At 41.5% G+C, this 16189-nt stretch overlaps 1 protein-coding gene across 2 annotated transcripts in view; it reads right to left on the minus strand.

The window, feature by feature from the left end:
- The window catches only part of LOC122481871 (SPHK1 interactor, AKAP domain containing), a 162597-nt gene that overhangs the window by 18804 nt on the left and 127604 nt on the right, over positions 1-16189 (minus strand). For both annotated transcript variants that reach the window (XM_043578053.1, XM_043578054.1), the window contains exons 6-7: positions 14234-14489; positions 9374-13139 (exon numbers count right to left, since the gene is read on the minus strand). In XM_043578053.1, the coding sequence (XP_043433988.1) occupies positions 9374-13139; positions 14234-14489 (4022 nt within the window). The remainder of the gene's footprint in view (positions 1-9373; positions 13140-14233; positions 14490-16189) is intronic.

A 16189-nucleotide genomic window follows, 5' to 3' on the forward strand; every position in this document is an offset into this window, starting at 1 on the left:
TCTATCATTATAAAATATCCCTCTTTATCCCTGATAAAATTTCTTGCCTGAAGTCTACCCAGTCTGCTATTAATATGCCTACTTCATATTTCTTATATTTCTTTTCCCATTCTTTTACTTATTACCTATTTATGTCTTTATGTTTGAAATACATTTCTTACAGACAGTTATAGTAGGGTTTCACTTTTATATTCAGTCTGAGGAAATGTCTTTTTAATGGAAGTATTTAGACCATTGAGAATTAATGCAATTATCAATATGACTGGGTTTATTTTATTTTTTTAACGTTTATTCATTTTTGAGAGACAGAGAGAAATAGAGTGTGAGTAAGGGGAGAGACAGAGAGAGAGGGAGACAGAGAATCTGAAGCAGGCTCCAGGCTCTGAGCTGTCAGCACAGAGCCCGACGCGGGGCTTGAACTCACAAACTGCGAGACCATGACCTGAGCCAAAGCCGGACACTCAACGGACCGAGCCACCCAGGTGCCCCTGACTGGGTTTAAATATATCATCTTGATCATTGTTTTCTATTACTCTCATCTGTACTTTGTTTCTGTTCTCCTCTTCTCCTGCATTTCTCTGGGATTAACTGAACACTTTTTAGCATTCCATTGTATCTCCACTATTGGTTTATTAACATAGCTCTTTGTTTTATGTTTTTAGTAGTTATCCCAAGGTATACAGTATCCATCCAATTTATCACAGTCCAACTTCAGATTACATTACACAAAGTCACACAGAACGGAAGATTCTTAGGAAAGTATATTTCCATTTCCTCCTCCCACCCTTTGTGTCATAACCGACATATATTTTAGTTCTACGTGTCATAAAATATTTTTTTTCATTGTAAGCAATTATATTTTAAAGAAACTTTAAAGTAGAAAAGGTGTTTTATATTTACCTACCTACTTCATAGTTGTGTAGTCCAAGTTTCCATCAGTATCGTTTTTCTTTAGCCTAATGACTTCCATTATTAGCATTTCCTTTTGTATAGATCTCCTAGCACATGTTCTCTAAGATTCTGCTTGCATAAAAAGTTACTCTTTAGCCCTTATTCTAAAAAAAAAAAAGGCTTTATTTTTTCAGAGAAGCTTTGGGTTCACAGTAAAACTAAGTGGAGAGAACAGAGAGTTCCCATGTGCCCAGCCCCTGCACACCACAGCCTTCTCCACTGTCAACATCTCGCACCAGAATGATACATTTGTTACGATCAGTGACCCTATATTGACGCATCATTATCACCCCAAATCCATAGCTTACATGGGTTCACTTCCGTGTTGTACACTTTATGGGTTTGGACAAATGTATAATGACATGTATCCACTGTTATAGTATCACGCAGAATGGTTTTATTGTTCTAAAAACCCTCTGGATTCCATCTTGTCATCCCTTCTTCCCTCCTAACATCTGGCAACCACTGAGCTTTTTACTGCCTTTTCCCAGAATGTCGGAGGGTTGGAATCATACAGTATGTAGCCTTTTAGATTGGGTTCTTTCACTTAATATGCATTTAAGTTTCCTCCATGTTTTCTCATGGCTTCATAGCTCATTTATTTTTTTGTGCTGAATAAACCTTCCATTGTCTGGATGTACCAGAACTTATTGATCCATTAACCTGCTAAAGGAAATCTTGGTTGTTTCCAAGTTTTGTCAATTATAAGTAAAGCTGCTGTAAAATCTTATGTGCGGGTGTTTGTGTAGACATAAATTTTCAACTCCTTTTGGTGAATACCAAGGGGCGTGACTGTGGGATCATATGGTAAGTGTATGCTCACTTTTGTAAGAAGCTCCCAAAGTGTCTTTGAAAGTCGTTGTGCCATTTCTGCATTCCTACCAGAAATAAATACGAAGTCTTGTTGTTGTACATCTTTCTCAGCATTTTGTGTTGCTTGAGACACAAACAACACATTGGTTGTTTTCATTTGACATTTGCCTAATAACATATGATATTAACCATCTTTTCACATGCTTATTTGCCTTCTGTATATCTTCTTTGATAAGGCGTCTGTTGAAGTCTTTTGGCCACTTTCAAAATCGAGTCGTTTGCTTTCTTATTATTGAGTTTTATATATTTTGGATAACAGTCCTTTATCAGGTATGTCTTTGGGAATATTTTATCACAGTGTTCAGCTTGTCTTCTGGTCCTCTTGACAAGCGCCTTTCACACAGCCAAAGTTTTTAATTATTTTTTTTTCAACATTTATTTATTTTTGGGACAGAGAGAGACAGAGCATGAACGGGGGAGGGGCAGAGAGAGAGGGAGACACAGAATCGGAAACAGGCTCCAGGCTCCGAGCCATCAGCCCAGAGCCTGACGCGGGGCTCGAACTCCCGGACCGCGAGATCGTGACCTGGCTGAAGTCGGATGCTTAACCGACTGCGCCAGTTTTTAATTTTAATGAAGTCCAGTTTATCACTTAGTTTTTTCATGAATCACGTCTTTGATATTCTATCTAAAAAGTCGTTGCCAAACCCAAAGCCACCTAAATGTTCTACTATGTCATTGTCTCAGAGTTTCATAGTTTTATTAAATTTTACATTTAGATCCATGGTCCATTTTGGGTTAATTTTTGTGAAGGGTGTAAGTTTTGTTTCTAGACTCTCTTTTGGCAGGTGAGTATTGAGTTGAAAAGACTCCACTTTTCCCACTGTTTTGCCTTTGATCCTTTACCAAAAATCAGTTAACTATATTTTGTGTGTATCTATTTCTGGCATTTCTATTCTGTTCCATTGATCCATTTGTTTATTCTCTTGCCAATGTTACACTGTGTTGATAACCGCAGCTTCACAGTAAGTCTTGAAGCCAGGTGATGGCAGCCTGACTTTGTTCTTCTTCTTAAATATTGTCTTGACTGTTCTGGGTATTTTGCCTGTCTATATGTACTTTGGAATCATTTTGTTGATATCCACAAAATGATGAGCTGGGATTCTGAATGGGGTTACATTAAATTTATAAATCAAGTTAGGAAGAACTGATATCTTGACAATATTGAGTCTTCTTATCCATGGATAGCCTTTATTTTTTGTGAGGTGAAGAACACTAAGGTGGCAGTTTTTTTTCCTTCTGCACAGGAAAGATGTCATTCTTCATCTTTTAGATTTCCTTTTTTCTGATGAGGAACCTGCAATTTTTGTGTTCCTCAGTATGTAAGTTGTTTTTCCCTCTGAGCTACTTTTAGGACTATTTCTTTGTCGTTGGTTTCTAATAATTTGGTCATGATGTGCTTGATGTGGGTTTTTGTTTATCCTGCTTAAGATTCACTGTACTTCTTGATTTGTGAATTTATAACTTTCACCCAATTATAGATTCACGTGTACCTTTAAATATTGGAACATGTTTGTAATAGCTATTTAAAGTCCTTGTCTGTTAATCCCATTACCTCTGTAGTTCCTGGATATATTTATGCTGACTGATTATCCTATGGGTTATGGGTGACATATTTCTGCTTCTTTGTATGTGAAACATTTTTTTAAAGTTGGATATTATGCTGTAAATTTATGCTGTTGAGTGCTGGATTTTGTTGTATTTCTCTGAAGGGCATTAGACTCATTCTAGGTTAAATTAGTTTTAGTTCAGTTTGATCTTTTCAATGTTGAGTTACAAGTTTTATTAGAACAAGTTTAGATTAGCTTTTATTTTTTAGGGGTAAGTTAGCCTTAATTTTATAGCGTGATACTTTTGGGGGTCTCTGCTAAATGCTGCATGTGTTTAACATGGGTTCTCTACTCCGCTGGTTGGAAATAAACTTCTCCAAGTCCCATGTGAATTTGTGGGATTCTTCAGCTCACAGGTCTTTGGCTTCATGGGTTTCACATATACATGCAGGGTTTAGCATTCACCAACAGGCTCAAGAGGATCCCTCTACAGACTTCTGGAATTCTTTCTCTGTGTGGCATCCTCTAATCTCTGACTCCTTAACTGAGAGTGTCTTCTGAGCTTTGTTCAGGCTGTCCTCTTTGCACTGTTGCCTAAAAAGGGAATCTAGGCAGAAATTTGGGGCAATTACTGGGGTCACGATGTTTCCTTCCCTACTTTCAAAGTGCTGTTGATTGTACAATGTCTAGCAACAGTTGTTTCATATATTTTGCCCATTTTTCTAGTTGTTTACAGAAGCAGGGTAAATTTAGCTTTAGTTACTCCATTGTGGGTGGAAACGAAAGTTGTTTTACACTTACTTTTACTGTAGTTCTCTCTGCAAGTATGCCATTGAAGTCTTTATTCCAATGACCTTATTTTTTAAGTAATAATTTTTCATAACAAAGGCTATAATTTCAGTAATTATATTTGTCTTCCTTTAGTATTTGACTAATTTTCAAGTCTACTTCATCTATTTTAATTGTAGTTTATGCTTGCTCTTGGTTTATATGCCTCTTTAAATATTTAAGGTATATTTATTTTATAGTCTGTATCTAATAATTCTAATATCTGAAATCCTTATTAGGGTTAATGCTACTGTTTGATGTTTGTACTAGGTGTTGTTTACGGTGCTTTGATTCCTTGTGTATCTTGTAATCTGAGTTTTTGAATGCTTATTTAATGGGGCTTTATCTATTGAAGTCCTTTGAGACTTGGGCTAAAATACCCAGAGATTTATTGTTTCTTCCACCAAGGTCTCATCATGTTATTAACCTGAGATTGCTTTAAGGTAATTTACCAACTTAGGGTTTTCTTTTTTTTTTTTCTTTCTTTCTTTCTTTTTAGAAGTTTGCTATATCATATTTATTTATTCAAATTTTATTTTTTTAAATTTACATCCAAATTAGTTAGCATATAGTGCAACAATGATTTCAGGAACAGATTCCTTAGTGCCCCTTACCCATTTATCCCATCCCCCCTCCCACAACCCCTCCCGTAACCCTCAGTTTGTTCTCCATATTTATGAGTCTCTTCGGTTTTGGCCCCCTGCCTGTTTTTATATTATTTTTGTTTCCTTTCCCTTATGTTTGGGAGGATGCGGAGAAAGAGGATCTCTTTTGCATTGTTGGTGGGAATGCAAACTGGTGCAGCCACTCTGGAAAACAGTATGGACGTTCCTCAAAAAACTAAAAATACAACTACCCTACGACCCAGCAATTGCACTACTAGGCATTTATCTGAGGGATACAGGTGTGCTGTTTCGAAGGGACACCTGCGCCCCTATGTTTATAGCAGCACTATCAACAATAGCAAAGTATGGAAAGAGCCCAAATGTCCATCGATGGATGAATGGAGAAAGAAGATGTGGTATATATATATATATATATATATATATATATATATAGTATTACTCTGCAATGAAAAAGAATGAAATCTTGCCATTTGCCATTTGCAACTTAGGGTTTTCTGAACCAGAGATAGTGTAAGTTAGAACCTCAAATATGCATTAGGGAAGCTGTGGTTATACATACTTAGGGGATTTTCCCCTTTCTACCTAGAGCCCTAACCCTAAAAGATACATCTTCTTCTTTACTCCTTTTCTGGTGAGTGAACTTTTTTCCTAAGTTTGTACTTTTTTTTCTGAGGACATAACCCTTCAGGATATGGAGGCTGGTGTCATTTCTAAGTCTTCATCATTCATGGACCCACAGTATTATTTCCTGGTTTTCTCTAGCTTTTAGGAAATGAACTGGTAGATTAGGGAGACTAGTAAGAGCAAGCACAGACCTAACTTTAGTCTATGACTTTTGTTTCCAAATCCTTTCATTTTCTGCCTCTGAGATTGTCATCATTATTGGTAACACTGTTAAGGTCAGCCCTGTATTCAAAAGGATATTTATCATATTTAATCTAGGACTTTAAGGTGGTCTGTGGGAGGATTTTTTTTAGACTAGCTAGAACACCAGTGCTGTTTGAAATGCAAATGCACATCTTCCCCTTCAATTCTTCGCATGGCTGGCTCCGTCTTCCCCTAGGTCTCATCCAAATGCCCACATTCTATCTTAAGTAACCACTTCACCCAACCAGTTGCTCTCTGTCACATTACTCTCTTTATTTTTCTCTCATAACATGCCGTAATGATCTTTTGCCAAAGGGTTCTTTCCACGCATGTTTCCTGTCTCTCCCACTGGTGTGTAGGACCCATGACAGCAGGTACTAAACCTCTACTTTCTACTGTGTGTTTTGCCCCAGGGGCAGCGTGTGCCACAGAATGTGCATGTACATGCTTGGTGGATGAATAACTGTTTTCTTGAAGCCTATGTAAATAAAAACACAACACAAAATATATTCCTGAAAACATCAGATTATGCCAACGAAGGCAACATGTGAATGCTCGGGATTCTTAGCTTGGTGTTTCTGCCTTGTGATCCCAAATTATTGAAAAGTTAGATCATTGCTCTTCAATAACCTCAGAGGGGGCATCTGAATTAAGAAGACATCGCTGCCCACCAGTAAAATACCATTTTCCCAGAAATCAAGAATCGGGCTGTCCTAAATTATTTACTTTATTTTTGACTGAGGGACTATTCAGGTATCTGGACAAATGTGACAGCTTCAAACCCAACAAGTATTTTCATTTGGACATGGCTTCCATAATGAATTCCGAAACTGTTACTCTGTTTTTTCAAATAAAAAAGTAAGAAAGTGAATTTCATTTTAGTGTGTTGAGCCTTTGTAACATTTTTAGCAGAGTTATGAAAATGTCCTTCAGAAACTAGTCTAAAAACATTTTTAGGACATGACACCTCGCCATGACCAGACAGAATCAAGTGTTGTGTCACGTCCTTCCCTCTGTGTGTAGGTAGGAACTCTTTCACAGGGAGTTCAGTTCTCTATTTTGACATATCAAATCCCCTAATAATAACCCTGAGCTTAGAAAATGTGATCCAAATAGAACGATTTCCCCCCCTTGTAAATCATAGTAATTCTGCTTTAACAAAAAGTTCACGCTGTTCACAACAGGTTTCTCGTGGGAAAAAAAAATTCTCTTGAAATAAAGGCAATCATACACCCTAACCCTGAACAGCAACAACCATAAAGGGAACGTTTATTGAGTACTTCTAATGGGTTAGGCACTGAGTTAAGAGCTTTATTCCTATAGCTTACTCACCTAAACTGCCGTAGAGAGATTAGGGAACTTGCTCAAAGTGACACTGTTACCAGGTTAGTCAGTAGAGTTCATGTTCTATAACAATTCTTCATATTGCTTCACAAAGAAAAATATATTCGACGTCCTTACGTTTTGGAAGCAGATTCAGCTCCTGAATTTCTAAGGATGATGGCTCTACATTTTCGTTTCTTTTGTTCTTGGAAAACCAAATCAGAAATCCATACCATGAGTTGAGAGAATATGTGCTTGAGTCATTATATGGAATCCAAACCTAAATCAGTTGGAGGCCTTATTCATACATATTTCCCAAATAGTTTGAAAGTTCCCAGGTTGTACCTCTTTTAAGCATAAGGTTAGTGACCTTTCACTCAACAATGTATAATGAATGTTACTTAACTTCATTGACAATCACTATTTGGTTTGAGCCTGAAACCATGCATCTTGTTGAACTACTAGTTCACAAATGTTTCCTCACTAGGCAACTTTCTTCAGCTAAAAATTGCAGCTGGTTTATGACGATGGCGAAGAAGATTCAAAGTCAGACACGTGGAATCTAAAATAAGACTTTTCCATGTTCGTATATCTCACCTTAAGGGAATTCTAAAGAATTACACATTGGCCCTTTTGTTTCTTCAACTCTTTGATCTAAAGTGAGGTAGGGTACTCCTATAAGACTTTGGTAAGTATTGTCTAGAGCTGGAGAATTACTGATATATATGAACTTGTTTTGGTCCGCTTGGTCTGTATTTCATTTCGCTGAACCTACACTCTTTTGCTTGTGGGTTTTCATGCTTTCCTTCTCTTGAATTTTCCTAGGATTTTATTCAATTGGAAAGTTAAGTTCTCAGCACTAAGAGGCTAAGAAGGAAATAGGTGCACCTTGACCACCATCACCTACACCTTGTAATGATGCCATAATCATAGGGAGTCCCGGCACCTGAGGACGGATCCCTTCTGCTTCCCTGGTGGAGGGAAAGTATTAGGGATTTTCCAGAGCAGCTGAAATTTGATGAAAGCTGTGTTCAACTTGTTTATTGCACCTAAACATTTTAAAATACTAGGCTCTTTGTACAATAGGCATAGGTCTCTGAAAAGACGTAGGCTATTTCTCTAACTTACGTTTTCCAAGGCTACTCAGCTTAATTTGTTTTTTTTTCTGTCTTATTTAACTTTAGAGACAGAAAAACATTTTAAAATGAAGCAACGGTATTAAATACATAAGTCATGGAGATGAAAACTACAGCATAGGGATTATTGTCAATAATAGTGTAATTGTGACGTATGGTGACAGAGGGTGACCACACTTGTGGCGAACACTGAGTAATGTGTAGCTGAACTGTGTTGCACACCTGAAATTAATATAATATTGTAGGTCAACTAAACTTCAATAATAATTTGTTTAAATGATACAATGGTCCCATATTCAAGAATAGTTATGAATTTTCTACAAAAACTGGGAATTGTAAGAGGATTGACTCTTCCTTAAGCACTTGGAAAAAAAGAATTCCTTTGTCTCAAATTCAAAATGCATTGCCACTTACATTACAATCTTCTAGAAAAGAACTACTGAAATAACAAAACTCCAATGTTGCCTTGCACTTAAACTGCCATGATTATACCATGCATCTAAAGGTCTAGTATTTGTGGGACAAGATGTCCTTGCAAAGATCTTTAGAACAAAACAAAATAGAGAAACTTGAAAGGAGAGACGGTAGAGAAAAATGATACTAAAATGTTTAATGTCAGATTCTAATATTCAAACGTATTTAAATTTAACTTTTTTCAAGTGGATAAGTTGACGTAACTTTCTTTTTTGTTTGAAAATTTTTATGACTGAATTTTAAAAGGTAACAGTATGGGAGATTAATTTTAATGTGGAAAACGAAACTTTCATTCTCCTATTATATAGATGAATTCAATTTGTTTTTGAAGTTTAAAAAAAATTACTTCCAGGGTCGCCTGCGTGGCTCAGTCAGTTAAGCGTCCGACTTCGGCTCAGGTCACGATCTCACAGCTGGTCAGTTTAAGCCCCGTGTCAGGCTCTGTGCTGACAGCTCGGAGCCTGAAGCCTGCTTCCGATTCTGTGTCTCCCTCTCTCTCTGCTCCTCACCCACTCAGAGTCCCTCTCTCTCTCTCTCTCTCAAAACTAAACAAACATTAAAAAAAATTTTTTTTTTAATTACCTCCAAATTTCTATTATAAGTGCATATTAACCCAGAGAGGTCACTTGTTGTCTCAGAATTCAGTTCCTGCATCAATAAAGTCCCTCCGATTTAGACTAAATACTAAGGGAGATGCAAAGTCCAGTCCGTGCACCCTATCTAGTCTAAGAGGTCATTCACTCACCTGGGGTTTTGGCAGGCACTCTCGGCAGTGTCTCCATCCCTCGCCACATGGGGGACTTTTCCATCTTTCAAATGCTCCTCTGCTTCCTCTAGGGGGCTGCTTTTGGAAGAGAAGTGTTCAGGTTCTCCAACACACTCTTCTCTCTGATCTGTTTCAATTTGAATTAAAGGTACATCCCTGGCGCACAGGGACCGCCTGCTGTGGCTTACAGGGACAGACCCATGGCATGAAGACGTTTCCTTTTTAGAAGCTAAACCGTTGTGGTTTGTAAGAGGAAAAGCTTTGCTCCGAGCCGACACTGGGGGATGCTTGCTTTCGGTAATGGAGTCTTTCCTCGGGTCATCGATGGACTCCTGCGCCAGAAGAGCGGGCCCACTTTGCGCCCTGCTCGAAGATGATCTGTTTGCACATCTCTCCGTTTGCCTGGGAGAGCCACCGGGAACAGGCTCAGCTGCCTCAGCATCATCCGCTATAATTTTGTTCTTTCGCATGAGGGCCTTGATGGAGTTTGCCCACGTCTCGTGAATTAACATGTTGGTGATCTGGTCGGTTCCACCTCTCCGATACAAGCAAGAGTCAGATTTGCAGAGACCGGATGAGGAAGTGCTACTGACCGGATGTACACTTAGGAAATCTTGCTGGCTGTTTTGAGTAAAGCCATCTAAGGAGCTGGCTTTGATGGGCGCGTTCACCATTAGCCTGGCACCCAGGGGTCTGCTATCTGGCATGGATGACTGTCTGTAACACAAGGGGGATCGCAGAGAAGGTGACAGTAGGCCAACTGTCCAATCCTGGCTGCTTCGTCTGGAGGACGTGCTGTCCTTGTTTTCTCTTTCGATGTCCCTCAGCATGTACCTGTAGAATTCCTCTGTTATGCTCTCGGTGCTGGACTGCTTAGAGGGACAGCTTGGCCTCACGCTGAGGTGCTCATTTTTACGGCACGCCTGTTGCACGGCTGAATTCAGGATGCTGCTGGCATTCTTGCCTGCATAGTAATCCAGCAATAACTCAAACCCTCTTCCTTCATTTTCCATCTGGTTCACCATGAACCTGGAAAACTCCTCAGTGATGCTCTCGCAGCTGGACTGCTTGGAGACAGAGCTGGCCCTGCTAACTGGCTGACTTAGGGTACTCATGAAACCCAGGCTATTTACGTAGGCCCTGGCGTTGGAGTCCTCCTCTGGAATGCTTTCACAGCTGGAAGCCTGCAGCCGGTTCCACCTGTCTCCACTGAGTAACCGGTTCCGGGGATAGCTCTGGGCTTGCCAGACGCCGTCCACCACAGAGAACTCTGTTAGGTTCATGATCTTGGCTGCCACTTCGTCTGCAAAAACACTGACCGAATCCGGGATGTCCTCGAGGTTCACGGACTCGTCCACCACCCTGTTCATCAGCTTCTCTTTAAGCTCCGGGTGCTCATCTGTTTTCCTCTTGATCTCGCTGAGCCGTGGTGGTTTGTGCTTCCTCACTGTGGCCCCGCTGGTCTGGCTTTCCTTCTTCCTCTTCAAGGATCTGCAGGATACGTTCGGGGTAACCAGAAACTCATTCCCTCTTTTCCATGCACAAAACCAGGGTTGTTTTCCATTGGAGTTGTCAAGGCAAATTGCTGCGATTTCGGTTGCCATGGAGACAATCATCTCTGCTAATTCTTCCGCAAAGTCTGTAATGCAGTATAGGTCTGCATGTTTTGCCTGTAGCGCGGATTGAGCAGGAAGGGGGAAGTCATTCCCTAACAAAGACAGGTTAACTTGAATTTCACTGTTCAGACGTGAGGTATGATTATACTTCTCCTGGGCGTTTATACTGACACTGTCCTTGGCATCCTGGGAACCTCTGCTGTACTTGCCCACTGTCAGCGTCCTCTCTCTCTCTGAAGAGGTTCTGAACTCATTCTCATTGTAACTGGGTGTCTGATGAGGCTTGTCTGGATCTTCTCCCACTGTTACTTTTAGATTTATTTCCTTGGGGGGTGTTTTAGCAGGTGAAGAATCTGGCCCCCTGGGACTACAGGGCAATTCAGATTGCAGCGTGGGATTCTTGAAGAGGCCTGGCTTTGCTGGGCCCCTCTTATCTTGCTTCAGATAAATGTCATCTAGAAGATCATTGGTAACAAGACTGGTACTCTGTGGATTGCCACCAAGTGGCTGGCCGCTGGAATGTTCGGTGGCTCTTGTCCACGCTAGACTAGCAGCCTGATCAGGTGGCTGGCAGCCTAAGTCCGTTCCCCTCCATCTGATGGTCTCATTAGCAAGGACAGTGGGCCATTCACCAAGCTGTACAAAATGCCTCATCTTCTTGAATGTGAAGCATATCACGCTGAAGAGCAGTTGGTTTGTACTTTCCATCAAGGTCTCAAGAGTCTCAGATGAATGTCTGCTAACATTGGGATCAATTGTTCTGTTTCTCTGGAGAGCTTCATCAATGGAATGCTCCAGAATAACATTGGAGAGGGTCTGTGCCAGCTCATTCCTGAGGACGTTTTCTGAATACAGGGTCTGAGGCTTTGAAGCCGTTTCTAGGATTCTCCTGCTCACTGATTCCATGAGGTCTCCAATGCTGCTGTGGGGGTCGGGCCTTGTTAAAACCAGCGCAGCCTCCTGGAGTAATACCTGTGCGATGGCCTCGCTTCCCAGCTCCATGCTGCTCCCTGTCGCCAAACCGCAGAGTGGGGGGACTGCTGCATGAGCCTCAGCTGCACACGAGAGGCCACTCGGAGCCTTCGCCTCTTCCGATTCGCCGAGGCCACAAACAGCAATGGCGCTTGCCACCTGGGTCATGCCACACAAGGCAGATGGAAAGGAGTATTCGCTGACAGAAGGTTCCTTGAGGACTTGGGATATTTGACTTTGCAGGTGGTCACCTCCCAGTGGACGGGGTGAAACCAAAGATTCTTGCTCCATTTTAAGTCTCTCTGTGGCCTGTGGACTGGAAATAGTTCCAATCACAGTGGCCGCGCAAGCTAACGCAACTTCCAGAGCGCTCTGAGGGTGTCTGCCGGAGTTCTCTCCAGAGAGGACCCCTGAGGTTTCAACAGAGACTTCCATCTCAGGCCACGAGGAGATGCCTGCCTCAGGGGCAGCATCGCTGCCATCTGGACTCTGAACGATGACGATTTTGGGGAGCTCATTCCATGACCGCGGGACCACCATACCTTTTGTGGAACAGCCACTGGGTAGCAGACCGCTCCCTACAGAAACACCGACTGCAGATTCCTGGGGTGGCGTAGGCTGCGACTGAGATAACCGAATAAACGCATCCTGTAGCACGGATTCTGCTAAATTTGTGGCATACTCCCCAGCGGTGACTTCTCCATCTTGGTGGGGAGGAAGAGAGTTTGTGCCGTCTTCAGGGTCCCCTGGGTCTAAGCTGCTGCCATGCTCAGTGAGGGTACCGTGCACGGAAGGCCCACCTTTCCTAACCATCCCAGGGAAATGAACATCCCCTGGAATATATGGTGCCTGTGACTTTTCCACATGCCCTTTAAAACTTTCTGAGTAACAGTAATTTCTGGCTGGCTTCTCATTCTGCACAGCTTCGCCTGTCCACTCTGATGGCTCGGCTGATGAATCGAGGCTCTGTAAAATGGTGCCTTCTACTTTTTCCAGAGATCCTTCTGCTTTAATCAACGTGGTATGAGATCTGCCAATGCATTTGTCTTCCGAAGGATAAAGCAACTTTTTCTTGTTGTCATTCCATTCCTCCTGAGTGACTTCCTTTGGTTTTTTACTTTCCAAAACATGAGTGGAGGCATTTATATTTTCATAACCTGGTGAAGACAAAACGAGGGCCCACTATTACTTTTTGGATGGCAGGATCTCACGAGTCCAAAATAACAACCACTTTCTAAAAATGCCTTAAAGCATCAGTTTCCCCCTTGCCTTCCGCCCCCCAAAAACAACATTTAGAGTGTTCCTTCAAGACAAATGCATCTGCAAAGGTTTCTGAGTTTAGGTATGGAGCCCCGCTCGACAAAATGGCTCCCAACGTGGGATATGAATGTAAGGGCTAGAGTGGGAGAAGAAGGCAGTGGGGAGACAAGTGCTGGTCACCTTTCTCCACCGGAAAAGGACCCCAAACAGTTGCATTTTAGAGCTTCCCAGTGCATACAGAAGGAGGAGGAAGGATGTCTACAGCAACCTCCATAGCAAGCCTTGTTGCAAACATCCGCTCTCAAGTTTGGGTAGGACTTGTCCCAGAGAGTGTCAACAGCATCTGGGATATCCCTTCTTCGGTGGCTAAGGGTGGGGAAGAGGAACACCTTGTGGACTGGACTGTATTGATCAGTCAATCAAAACCATGAATAAATGAGTGCTAAGTACTCTCCCGGGTTACTTCCTTCTGTCCTTCCCATAATTACAGGCAAGTATCATAAATATATGTAGCTACATAGAGTAACTATAACAGTGTCAGAGGCACTATTGTCCTCCCAAGTAATGGATAAAGAAACTGGGGCTCCAAAGGACTAGGTAATCAGCTCAGGCTTCACAGCCTCAAAGAGGCGGTGCTAGGATTCAGGCCAGTTTAAGTGGGCTCAACTTTAATAGGTAGCTTTATGGAAGTCTTCGGGCAGCTAACTTTCCTCCCTGTGATAGTCTTTGTCTCCTGGCGGGTGGGAGGATGTCCTCAGCATCCCCAAGGCATCTTCAGGAAGACGGAGTCACCCAACCATTAGATCTGAGTGCATTAGTCAGCATCCTCACTAGTGTTCCCTTATCCTCTCCTTCCCTCCCTAAACTCAGTAAGTGATGATGGCGATGTGTCAGCCAAACTGATGTGGCCTGAAACTCTCCTGGAATGGTGCTCATTTTCCCAGGGTGACTAATTTCAGGATGCGCATGTGTTTTCTCGGGAACTTCTCACCATTCCTGTATTCTTCCCCCTCAGTTTCCTCCTCCAGGTGCTCCGATGCGGTGAGAAAGTCTTCTTCAATTGAAGACAGGGAACAGTTTGTGTCATCTTCCACCTTCAGGATGTTTGTTTCCAGCTGGAGCTGCCGTTCCTGCACCAGTTCCAGACCGATCAAAAATTTGTTGATTTCAAAGATGATGCAGTTGGTACTGTTTGCCCTGTTCCCTCTCGCACACTGGACCAAGCAGATATCTGGCAGCCAAGGACACTGAAAGTAGAGAGAAAAAGATGCATTTATTGAAAGACAAAATAAAAAAAAAACCCATTGCTTCTGACCTTTCTTCTTCTACTAATCTTCCTTGTTATAAAGAGTGGGGGACATTTAAAATACTTGGTCTATCTTCTGGGCTGAGATTGACGGATTGCTTGAAAAAAAAAATTCAAGTGATATTTGGGAACACAGGGTACCTAGGAGAAAGTCTGGCTTAGGGGAAAATAGACCAGCTGTATCACATAGTTTTGCTCTCTCCTGTCAAAGCAAAAATTGCACTGGGCAAAGTTAAACAGGTTAAGGAAGACTTTCTTCAGAGCTCTTAAAATAGGAAAAGAAGGGGCAGAACTGAGTCGGACCCCAACTGCACTGAAACAAGAGGCAATAGAGTTTTTAAGAGCTGGTGTCAGAGGCCCGCAAGCCATCTGTGCTTGCTAACTGGCTTTATCCAAAGGAAAAGTAAGTGTACTTGTATCTGCATGGCAACAGGTAGTTTTGCAAACTGGAGGAAGGATCCTACTAACGTTAGGCTCCCATCCTTCCACCGAGAAAGGGACACTATCCTGTTTGATGATCTTATTTCAGAGACGGTCCCCCGGTCTTTGAAAAGGACACTCCTGGGTTGTAAAACAGGCATGAGACTTTTCAAAATGATTTCCATCTCAAAGGGACAGAGAAATAATTCATAACGAGTTTTCTAAAGTGAACGTTCTAAGAAAAGGGCAGTCAGTGCCTATCAGGAAGAAGCCTGTCTAAGTCTGGTCAACCTGAGGGGAATGTTAAGACCGTCTTGGGCACCCTTCTTGATTAAACTGAGTCCCCGTTTCTCAGGCCGGTGCCTTTTTCTGCCTTGGTGATGCTCTAGCCATTATCTACAGTTAGAATTTATAATGTGTATGGCTCATCTGAAGAGGCAGACACAGTGAGATATGAAGCAATCCATTGGAAGTGCACTAATTATCTCTAAAAGGCCAGCATGTGAGGAAAACAGTGATAAGGAGGCTCAAATCATTGGATGGTGTCCCAGTGAGACCTGTTAATTTTGTTCCTTTCTAGCGTTACAGACCATGTCCCTATTCGCCACTACACATTTTCACTATTCATATTGTTGTTCATTAGAAGAGGAATAAAAGTTTCAATTGCTTGTGCGCAGGTTACTAGTAAATTGCAAACATACGTTGTGCATCAGGACTTTTGTTTTTTTAAAAGGAACAATATGTTCATTTATAGTAATTTTCAACAGAAAGTTCTTTGAATGGAAACAAGAGTTAGTGGGCGGGAGGAAGCTAAATAAATTTATATCACAGTGGAATCTGAAATGTTTGGGGGAAATATTTTATGTCCAAATGTTTGTCTTACAGAAAGGATCATTTAAATCATGTGCTTTCTAGGATCAGAGTTAATTTTGTCATTTTGGAATTCTTGAACGTGGATATATGTGTGTGTGAGGGGTAAGTGTGTGCACACACAGAGAAATACATGTACACCGGCATCCATATTGTATTTCTGAAAGTAGTATATATTTTTCAGTCTTTTTGGTTGAATATTATAATTAGAGTAATTCTAGAACAGGTGATTGCAAAATGAAAAATCCAACCATTCTCCACAGGGTCCAGGAGGCTCAGAAATGGAATTGATCTATGTGCTTATGCAATTAGGTCTGTTTTTCAAAGAAGGGGGGGTCATAACCTTATTTT

The sequence above is a fragment of the Prionailurus bengalensis genome, chromosome C1 (assembly GCF_016509475.1).
Source record: "Prionailurus bengalensis isolate Pbe53 chromosome C1, Fcat_Pben_1.1_paternal_pri, whole genome shotgun sequence".
NCBI lineage: Eukaryota > Metazoa > Chordata > Mammalia > Carnivora > Felidae > Prionailurus > Prionailurus bengalensis.